The sequence below is a fragment of the Cyprinodon variegatus genome, unplaced genomic scaffold, assembly GCF_000732505.1.
Source record: "Cyprinodon variegatus isolate N-32 unplaced genomic scaffold, C_variegatus-1.0 Scaffold268, whole genome shotgun sequence".
Lineage (NCBI taxonomy): Eukaryota > Metazoa > Chordata > Actinopteri > Cyprinodontiformes > Cyprinodontidae > Cyprinodon > Cyprinodon variegatus.
In genome coordinates this window covers 739015-750519 of record NW_015150721.1, presented here as the reverse complement: position 1 = coordinate 750519, position 11505 = coordinate 739015, and the positions used below count along the sequence as shown (strand labels likewise).

Genomic DNA, 11505 nt, shown 5'->3' with positions numbered 1-11505 from the left:
GTCCGATTCATCGATTAATCGAAAAAATAATCGTCCGATTCATCGATTAATCGAAAAAATAATCGTCCGATTCATCGATTTTTAAAATAATCGTTAGTTGCAGCCCTAGTCCTAGCATGAGACTGTTTTTTAAAAAGACACAAACTGGTTTTCTTAAAAGATATGAAATGGAAGAAGGGCAGTGAAGATCAATAGGTACTCCTATTCTGTCTAGATGGTTATATTCATATTTTTGCAATGGTTGTGGTTTTGTGGGCTATGGTTAACGGTGTGTGGGCAAGTGTTATTTTGTATGAGTACGTTTCTTTAACCATTGATTTATTTGCTCACTGAATTAACTTTTGGAGTAGCATGGGCTAACAAGTAAGGAAGAATCAGGAAGCCTCATTACCCTTTTAAGGCACAAGGACTAAACTGTACATCCATTCATCCATTTTCTCCCTCTTAGTCTGGTATCTATCTCTGTCAGTCTATGGGCGAGAGGAGGGGTAAACACTGGACAGGTCACCAGTCCATTGCAGGGCAACACTGAGACACACAATGACACACAACAATGCACACACTCACACCTAAGGACAATTTAGAGAAGCCAATTAACCCAACGGTCATGTTTTTGGACTGTAGGAGTTAGTCAGAGTACCCAAAAAAAAACCATGCATGCACTGGGAGAACATGCAAGCTCCATGTAGAAACCCAGGCTCGGGAATTGAACCAAGAACCTTCTTGCTGAAAGGTAACAGTGCTACCCACTGCTTCACCGTGCAGACCTAAACTATACATATAATTTAATTTTATGTATATCATCAATTATACAGAGTTCATGTTTGTTGCTTTACTAGATTATTTGTATTAAAGTTATATTTTATGTCAGCATGACTAGAAAAACACTATAAAAGTTATCAGTCTGTCCAAACGGAAAAAAAACATGACTGTTGCAAAAAAAAAAAGTCTAACTAGAATGATAGAAAATACTTTTTTTCTATGGGAAAAGTAGTTGCCTTAACTTTTAGGTGGTTGACTGGCAGCAATGGGTGGGGGAGGGCAAGTATACTTTTGTGTACTTTTGGGTCCATTTAAAACCATAACCTTTTATAGGTAACCCAGCATTGCCCTTTTTCTCTTTTAAACCTGTGAATTTGTGTTTTTATATAGCTGAAGTCTTAAAATTTAATTTTAAGTATTTTTTGTTAGATATAAATAATTTTGGCAATGTATGTATCTCAGAATCTGACATACTTTAATAATCCTAGAGGGAAATTACTTTTGTTACATGCTCCAGATATACAAACATTTTTATTTTATTTATATATATATATATATATATATATATTGTTTACATACACCAAAAACCCAAATGGCAGAATTAAAAGCAATAATGGACTGAAAAAGAAAAAAAGTGACTTTAGAATTAAATATATATAATTTTGGTGCAGAATTGGAAAAACCTGAACATCAGTAGTTATTCTTCACTTCCAGTATCAGTGAGAACAGCATGTAAAGATCTTAGGGCACTAAATGGCAGAATCAGAAAAAAATTACAGACTTTTTTATGGACATTTTGTAATTGAAGAGGCTTTTTGTGGTAGGTATGTGATTTATAGGTTAATAATCAGTATGTACAGAAAGGGGAGAGAGATAATGTCTACATGGAAGAGAGAAGAGTGGTGTAATGGAAGGATTAATGATCTGAAGAATCTTTGGAAGCCTAAGCTAGTGAGTTAGAGAGCTGAATGTTAGCTTTCTTCCTCTTGTATGCCTTTGAAATCCTTCTCTATCACTCAGAACTGCCATCCTTACCTTTGTAGCAAGGTGGCACTGTCGCTCAGCTAGTCTTGTCAGAGATCCTGAAAGGGTGAGCTAAAGGCAGGGCTCTCTCTCGTCCCCCCTCCCACCACCACTGACAACTGTGAATGCAGCAGGGCAGGCAGTCGCGTCGAACGCAGTCCATTGGCTTCTCAGCGCTGCCTCTAAAGTAACAACCCCGACTGTAGCCCTGGCTGCCTCTACCAGCCTTTCTCTGCAGCTGCTGGTGCCGCCACTGCTCTCCCTCCCCCTTTAAATGGTGTGGGCAGAGTGGGATGGAAGACTGCGTTGGGAATCTTTTCATGGAAATGGTCTTTGCTGCTGGTTCTGCTGTAGCACCATACTGGTGACAACAACATGCCGTTAAAATGGAAAAGCGGTTCTCCTGTCAGCTGGAAATTCCCAGTGCCAGTTCTTAAGACATCCAGGTCCTCACCCCTTTCGCCTGCCTACATGTGAGTAAGAGCTTAATGGGATTCACATTGCACAACTATTGTAGTGTATTTATTGGTCTATTTGACAGTTCATTTCATTGCCGGCTTTATTTAAAAGGAAAAGGCTGATATTATATACATTATGCCCCTTTTTGGGGAGAAGGCGGCAAGCTTTGTGTGAATCAAGAGATTACCATCGTCCGACAAAGATTTTTTTTTTTTCTGGGTTCCACCTAAGCATGCCCCTTTTCTTTTTTTCCATTTCGAAAGGCTGCAAGTCCGGACATGGCAGGCACCACATCCCTGACTCTTGCCCTCTTCCTGTGGCTGTTTTTATTTGGGAGCTGGAAATCAGCAGCTTGGGAGGAGTCTGCCTTTGTCAGGATGTCTGACATGCCCTGGTTTAGAAGCTATTGTCATCAGCTACTGTTCATGAAGGGGGAAGGGTAGAGAGCGTTTGCTCCATACAGCCCTTCGCCATCATTGCTTTTACCCCTCTGTCAGAGCTCCTTTCGGTTCATAGCAAAAGCTTTGACTTACGAGAAGGAAGAGTCAGATTTTTATTTTTTTGAAGGGGGGAAAAAGATAAAGGTTCTTAAGGAAACATTGGTTAACTCAATGTTGTGGGAGAAGTTCTCCTGCTAATACAGCTTACTTTTTCTGGGTATCTACTACTTCTTCAAGCTTTACCTGAACAAAAAAAAATCTTTCTTGTAAATCTCTGCAGCCATCAGATGCAATGTTGCACCTGATGGAAGTTAATTACTTTAAATCCAATAGTGCATTCTCACATGTAGAAATTCAGACAAATCCAACCTAAACCTGATTGTTTATTCCAATGAATGTTTCACTAATGAGTAGTTATTGATTTGGTGTTTGCCAAGCTAATTTATTCATATTAGTTACTGCTTGTTGTGTTTGTCAGGTGTTTGCTCTCAACTATCCTGAGCTGATTCTGAATCATGGCCACTGCAATTTCCTGAAAATGCAATGATGGCTTGTTTTCATTGTATTAGTATGTTAAGTCATCTTGATTGGGGTATAAAATCTTGCAGCAATAATTCTTAGCTCATGAATTAACATATTTAAATGTTTCTGTTGTTGAGGAATAAAGCAGCTTGATGATGCTGCAACACATAGAAGTTAAAACGGTGTTTCCAAGCTGCATGTCGGAGTCCTTCATATATTTGTGTGTTTTAAACCCTTGTCTTCAGGGTAAAGTAACTAAAGCTCTAGTGTTTTGTCCTTTCTAATCAGTAAAGAAGATATTGTCAGAGGTTGTACAGATTGTAAGTCACATTAATGTAATTATTTTGTGTGAATGTAAGGATGCTGTCTTCACACCAGCTTGTCAGGCGCAGCCATTGAGAGCTTTTGAGGGCTCTTCCCAGGAAGTTGTTAACTTTTCAGTATATCAGGTGTGCTCAACTGGCCCTGGAACAGTGGCTACGTGCAGGGCCTTCCTGCTAAATCATGTGCATACGACGGTAAGCTAGGTGCACTTCAGCATCTTTACTTTGCCCGCTGTTGCTCTGCCCAGCCAGACTTCTGCTTACTATTTTGAAACCTGAATAGTTAGCTGTGTGTTTTTTTTTTTTTTTTTAACAGGCTGTTTTTTGGAGTTGGTCTGGGTTGGTCAGGCGGTTGTCCTTATGAACCTGCCATCCATTTGCCTTAAGACATTTATAACGGGGTGTGCTGTGTTGGTAATTTCAGTGTGTTCTACCTAGCAACTGTGGTGTTGGTTTTTAGACTATGTGAGGAACATCAAGTTAACAGCTGAAAGTTAATGCCTGTGTGCCTAAATGCACTTTTATCATTTTCACGCTTAGTCATGTTTCAACCATGTGCTTAATATTTTATTGGTGTTTAAACATTATAGTCCAACAAAAATTAGCACTTAAATGCAAAGGAGGAGAAATACTTAATATTGTTTTTCAAACTATTTTTGCCCCCCTGCATATGTAATAAGATCCCTTCGCTCTATTATCCCTTATAAGTGTAATGAACCTTAATACCTTCTATGTCACCTAACTGGTAATTGTAGCTGTCCTAGTAAGGCCTCATAGGCACGTTCAAGAATAATGGAGATCAAACGGCTTCATGATGACCAGGGTACACAGATGTGTCATGGGTAGAAAGTAGGGCTGGACAATATAGGGGAAAAAAGCATATTGACTTCTCAGGTCCATTCTGTCAATGTAGTGAATTGAGAGGCTGAGGTAGTGCTTGGATGTGTGACTTGATCAGATGTCCGATGTAAGAAACAGATTGCAGCTCATTTTGCACTGATTCTCTGCACTCATTGTTCAAATTAGGGAGCTCTGAGTTAGGGATTATTTTGCAGCCCAGAACTTCGTATAATGGATCAAGAGTGGCGAGTAGCTGTTTGAAGCCAAGTTTTTCAACTGCAGACAACGGCAGCGTAGCCATCGATATGAAGCATTTTACTGCATGAGTGATCTGATGCTTTGACTTGCTATATCTGATATATTGCCAAACTGGCGAGCTACTAAAACCCTTTTTTGGGACAATTTCCTCTGCCACTCCTGCTGCGACATCTTCATGTGCTCTCTGTTTTTGTTTGAGAGGGTGGCGCTTTGTGATGGCATGCCTGGGTCCGCAATTTGTTGGGAGGAAGTGGTGACTCTAGCATCAACCTACATAATAGGCTACAATGAAAAGGAAGGAAAGCTGTGTTTCCCTATAGAACTTTTATCAACCCTCTTTTTTTCTATTGCGCCACACGTCTATTGATCTATATTATATTATCATCCAGCCCTTGTAGTTGATCAGAAGATTAAAGCAGAATTGGGTTCTGGAAAAAGATATTCCAGGCTTTAAACCTCTCGCTAAGCAGTGATCAACCATGAAAACGGAGAGCATGCAAAAACTGCAGGCAGACCAAGACATGACGGTCCAGCTGACCTGACCGATTAAAACTAGACCCAACTTGACAGATTGAGGAAATATTTCAGGTACAAATAATTTTGCAAGGTGTTATAAATCTCTTGCTGTAGATTGTCTCCCACAGACGCCTTTGAGATATGATTTCCTTCCACTGATGGCATAGCCTACAGACTGGATGAAAGGAGCAAAGAGCGACACGGCTGTTTGATCTGCTCAAAGGTTTTCCATAGGAAGAATAAGCAGCTGGATGCCGAGCATTAACCAATGAGAAAAGCTGATCCAAGAGCTGTCTGATTGTTGAACCAAACACTCTTTAAAACCAAAATTAATTCCTGCCTGCATTTAATTCTAAAGCAGAGGGTGTTTTTTATTCAACGTTTGAGATTTACAAATGGGGAAAATTGTATATGGGGTTGATGTTGGCACTCTTATTTTATCTTCTTGCTACCCTTCGTATGGGTAAACCTCCTTCTCCCATGGCCAGTCAGTTTTACTTAGATCTGGTGGTACCTGCTCAGGAGCGATACTAAAAGGAAAAAAACATTAAAAGAACCTTTAGAGGGGAGAGCCGTGATGGGTGGAGCCCGTGGAAAAGGACAGAAGAAATGCTTTCAGCATGTATGTTTAAGCTGTGAGGTAAGAGACGCAGTGTAAAGATCTAACCGGTGGCATTGTTAGTTCTTAGCTTATTTAACAATACCAAATGGCTTTCCTGTAGTGTTCAGCGTCCTTTGTTTGGGTAAGATTAAGTCCCAAAGGAGAAACTGAGTAAAGGCTTTTTTTTTGCCTCAGTGAAGCATGACTAATGAGTGAAAAAGTCTGTGGTGATCCAGTAGTCAAACTGCCAGAATTATTGTTTGATTCTTGTTAGCACTTGTCGTGTCCCTTTTTTTTTCTTCCTCTGCCTTTGCTCTTTTTGCTGTCTGTCAGTTAACCTCAGAAAATACAGACCTGGAATGTATGTTGTATTTCTATCTTTTTTAATTTTTATTTTTTTATGTGGGGGTTGGGTCTATTTTAATTTTATTTTTATTCTTTGTATTTTTAAGAATAATACATCAAACCTGTATAGTGCTTTTATTTAGACATTCACAGATGCTTTTAAGAAACACTCTGAGGGGATCGCTTTTGGACTTCTTTTTTTTTTCTCTCACTGACTGTATATGAATTTCTTTGGGTGTTAAATACATTTTTACCATCATATCCTCTAGTAAATAGTCTGACTTGGAAATGGCTTTCTGAAGATATACACTTTCTTTTTTTAACATTGAGACTGGTGGGATTAAGGTTAATATAAAAAAAAAAATGTTCCTCTCTTTTTTAACAGATTGTTGCAAAGAAATATTGTGTGTCTGATTTGGCGTGTTGTTCTGCTGCTGATACCACTAGGAAAGGATTTTTATTGTTCCTATGAAAATTGATTTGGATCAGTTTCAAAGTCAGCCTAGAGAAATGGGGGGAGGGGGGGGACTTTATTGTTCAAATTACATTAATCAGTTGAACTTTTTCTCCCTAAGGATCCTAATAGATGAATCTAACCCTGTCATAGTGCAGCACAAACCAAAATGCTAATATTATCTACAAGGTTCCCAAAGGTCATTAAAATCCTTGAAGTGTTTGAATTTTTAAAAGTAAATTCAAGGCTTTGATCGACTCTGAAAATTTCTGTTAAATAGTACGGCTGTCCAGATCTTATATTGGTGTTGGAAATCAGCCAAAAATAGGAACACTTTGTATCTATCAACTTTTGTTAAAAGTATAACTCTTAACATCGTTAATACATGTTTATTATTATTATCATTATACATTAATAATACAAGGATGTATGATTCATGCTCAGTATCGGTTTTTGTTAAAGATATGAACAAAAACCATAAATAACCATTTTAATAAACAGTTAAGTCTTTTTCTCATTAATTGGGTCTAAAACATGTTTATGATGAGATCAATTTATTGCTTTGTTTTCCATGACTTAATGTGAATATTGTAATGTTCACCAATACTAACATTAAATAAAGATTTAGTTCCTCTGTCTGATGTTTTCATGAAAACTACCCAACACTAAATGGTGCCTTACTGTGGAAAACATCTGCTTCTGCTTTCATAATGAGCTCTTTGTTATGGATTTATATTCATTTGTGTTAATCCTGCCCTGCGCGCACAAACGGTAAAGATTTAACTTATGGGGAAAATAGTTTTTGGTGTTTATTTATTTATTTTTTTTTGTTTTCTTTAGTTTATATATCCGTGCTTTGAATTGGACGTGAAATTAATCCTGATTTGTTGCCTCTTCTCATCAATGGCAACAAGTGCACGGGGATTTTTATTTTTTTTATTGAAAGGCTAGGGGTAGGTACAGACAGTCTCAAGTGGGTTTACTCAGGTACTCCCCTCATACACATTAACACACACTATCCTTTTCAAATCTATTTATGATGAAATGGAGTTTGCTTTCACAGAAAATAGTTTACCAGCCCAGATCTATCAGAACTGATTGAAAATAAAGCAGATGATGCATCATAGAGGACCGGTTTAAGTCTTTCATATCGAGTCTATTACATCAGATGGCTCATGTTTCAATATGAATAGCAGAGCACCAGCATAGTGAAGCCAGAAGTCTTTTAAAATCCCACAGATCTGAAGTAGAGTTGGTTTAATGAATAGCAGCACTTAGTTTAGAGAATATTAAGCTAAGAAAAAAAGGAAATGAAAATAGCTGGTCACTTCTTTCTATATACATTCACCTCTGTGTGTTTGTGTGTGTGTGTATGCATGTATATATTAGTTTAAAAACCAAATTCAAATCTACAGCAAATGTTGACACAAACTACCTTCGCTTTTCTTGTTTGTGTTTCAAGGAGGTGTTAAGTTTCTTGTAGCCCTCCTCATTAAGGACTAATGCCTGGTACTTTTTGGTATGGCGCTTGCATAGCTGCACACTCTGAGGTCATAATTAGCCTCGTATAATGACAGGTGTGCCCTGCCAGAACATTTGGGGTAATTAAATATGGAAATAAACTATAATAATGCTGACCTACGTGATTATAACATGATCTGCTACTCATCGAGCATCCCTATTTGCGGAGTGACAAATTAAGCTCCTTTGTATGCAGAGCTGTTCCTCTGCTCATGTGAATACAGGCTTCTGTTTTGCTGATATTTTTCATTTTCTTATGGGGTTTGCTTTTCTCCCACTACTTTGCTCAGATTCTGGATTCAGTCTTAAAGTAAATGTTCTCTTCTTATCCACTAATTTATAATAGCATTTGCTTTTGCAAAAGAAAAAGTTTTTTTTTTTTTCCCTACATTATTTTTTGAGACTGTTTATTTTGGCTGCAGCTTTTTTTTTCTTTCTGAAGCTGTTTTTCTTTTAAAAATAACAGGATTTTGGCTCATTTCCATTTTCTTAAATAGGGTTTCTTGACATAACGGTTATATTGAAACTTTAAAAAAAAATAAATAAATAAAAGTACACCAGAGAGAGTGAATGTATTTACTATGTTATTTTTGAGATGCTAAGATTTTTTAGAAATATATTGAGGAATACTTTTTTTTCCCATAATCCTCCCTACTATTCTATAAATTTAAACACAAAAAGACAGATCAAATGCAAATAAGATTCCACAAGGCCCTGAATATATCCTGTATTGATGTTGCAGCATCAAGTGTTGAACAGTAAATAAATAAAACTGATATATAGAGAGTGACTCAGAAGTCTAAATTCACAAATGTGGTACGATTATTTTAATGAGTAAAAATATAAGCTAAAATTACTCACTGGCGTGACTGATTATTGAAGCTATGTGGATTATACAGATACAAACAAACTCTGCACTTTGCAGAAAAACCATCAGTCAGAGCAATAATTAAGACAAAGTTTATTTTTACACCATATTTTAATAACAAAACAATTCAAAGTGTTGCATATAAACAACACATGATGGGGAACGTTTAGAGAAAAGTACACTGTAGTGGTATGGTAGGAAGAAATAAACGAAGTATTAAAATGATTATTGTTAAAAAAAAAAAAAAAAAGATATAAAACAGATTCATAAACTAAGAGGGGGAAGTGATGTGTTTAGATGACGCAGTCGAAGTCCAATCCAAAAAGTTTTTTTAACCTTGATTTAAAGAACTATGGTTTCACCGTCTGAGTTTCTGGGAGTTTGAACAAATTTAGTGGAGCAATAGAACTAAAATCTGCTTCTTGTTTGCTGATGCAATTTTGTTCTGGGTATACTGGGTGGTTGGTCTACTGACAGCAAGTCTGTAATGTATTTTGAAGCTAAGCCATTTAGTGATTTTAAAGTCTGTTCACCGAGATGCGGGGGGGAGCCATGCAAAGGACTTTAGAACTGGGCTGTTCTGTCCACTTATGCCAGAACTGCACAAACGACAAATAATTTTTGCATTAAACTTTAAAACCTTTATCTGTAATTATGCTCTGCCCAAAACTCCTTAGGAATCTAATTTTTAGCATCACCCTGTTCAGATTCTGTTAATAACTTATATTGAGCACCTTTTTCTACCCCAGTTTTTTGTTAATTGACTAGTCAGCATATTAATCGCCAAGTAAAATAATGTTAGTTGTAGCCCCATATAACATTGTAGATTACAATAAATAAGTCAATAAATTGAGATAATCCACCCATAGGTTACAATTTTTTTTATATTGAGTATAATTGTTTGCTTTTTTCTTGGAGCAATTGTGTAGACCTTAACGAACGATAATCAGACCATCCTTATATTCCTCAAAGGTGTATTATAGAAGGAATATGAAGCATTCATTTTCATTAACAGTAGACAGCTTTGCACCATTTTCATAGCTCTCTGTGGAACTACCTTGTTTTTTAGGACTTATAACACCGGTGAAAGTGACCTGCCGACAGCACCGTTCAATCAAATCATGGTAAACTGTCCTTCAACACTGCTGACATGAGTTGTGTGTTTCTCTTTGGTCAGAGGTTGGTCAGCACGTTGCTTTATTGCTTTTCTGTTGTCAGTGATTGAAAGGACTTTTCAGTATCAGAGCCTTTTATTAATCCGATAAAGAGACAAATGGGGATTTCCTCTCCAACACGACTTGCAATATCTCTTGATTGTTGGGGGTTTTCTCCTGCTGGGTTATACGTTCCTTAACTCTGCTGTCTAAATGTAGAAAACTCAGTTGGAAAACGTATGTTTTCATATTTAGTAAATTTATAAAAGAGTAAATGCATTTCCAATAAATTAGGGAGGGAAAGCTTTCTTTCCTCAGTTGTTTCTAAAGATCTTTGAACCAGATGAGGGAGAATTTCTTCCCAAGGTCTTTTAGGACACGTTTTCATACAGGGACTATCAGCATCATTTTTGAGATGCCAAGAATTCCTCTTCGATCATCCTGGTCTGAGATTTGATTTTGACCTTGGTGTTGGAGTCGATTTGGCAAGTGTTCTTTTTTTAAATTTTTTTATTTGATTGTTTTTTTTGTCCCTCTTTAACCCAGGAACAGTATCTGAACAAAATATGACCCTTTCAATTTGAATCGACATAAATTTAAAAAGTTTGCTTTAGAAATGTTGTTTTAATTAAATTATTTTAGCAAAGCTAAAAGGACATGTTTGAGAATACCTTTTGAATAAATTAATAAAGTGTTGGATTTAATCAAAACAAAAAAGCTACAAATTGGATGAGTGTTTGTAAATTAAAATTTTTTTTTTGTTTGTTTGTTTTAAGCTAAACTCAAAAACATACGATCAGAAAAAAAAGCTTTAATTTGCTGAATGTTCTTAAATTGAATTCATACAGTAAATATGCTCTTAAGGTGGTTTACTTACATTTAGGCTAGGAGATGACTAGGTTAGATAAGGCTTAAACAATTTATCATTTCAAAGATTAAACTATTGTAAGAAAAAGTAATTAGTGTTTTGTTCATTTGTCTATCCTTCTATCAACATTTTAAAGTATGGCTTTTATTAAATTTTTATTAAATGAAAATCTATTTTAAACCAAAAATTTAACACCTGTCAGGGAAGTAATAACCTAAATAAAATCCCTAATGCAGTAACTTTATAAGTATTTCAACCATTTGCACAACTCTTCGCTAATATATTATATATAAATTTTCTTTGTATAATATAAAAAGTATAGAAACTGTAATAAACATGATAAAAACACGACCATATAACCAAATTCCTGAGCAATATTCTAAAGAAACATCTTGAGAAAAAAGAGAAATGTCAAATCGCTGCATAGGTAATATTATTGAGATATTTTTATGGTAAAGGTATCGTACCAAACCTACTTTTGTTGAACAAAGTGCACAAAAACGGCAAAAGATCATCAATTTCCAGAAACTGCAGCCCTGTTTATGTTTATA

The 11505-nt window shown here is 36.3% G+C and overlaps 1 protein-coding gene across 4 annotated transcripts in view; it reads left to right on the top strand.

The window, feature by feature from the left end:
- LOC107089851 (kelch-like protein 13) overlaps window positions 1-11505 on the top strand; it is a 42254-nt gene that overhangs the window by 7450 nt on the left and 23299 nt on the right. Inside the window, exon 1 of one of the 4 annotated variants that reach the window (XM_015382861.1) lies at window positions 1930-2258. The exons of 2 other annotated variants lie outside the window; for them this stretch is intronic. In XM_015382861.1, coding sequence (XP_015238347.1) covers window positions 2161-2258 — 98 coding nt within the window. In that variant the 5' untranslated portion in view covers window positions 1930-2160. Of the gene's footprint in view, window positions 1-1929; window positions 2259-11505 lie in introns of those variants that run through there. One more of the 4 variants, XM_015382859.1, reaches the window with a different exon arrangement.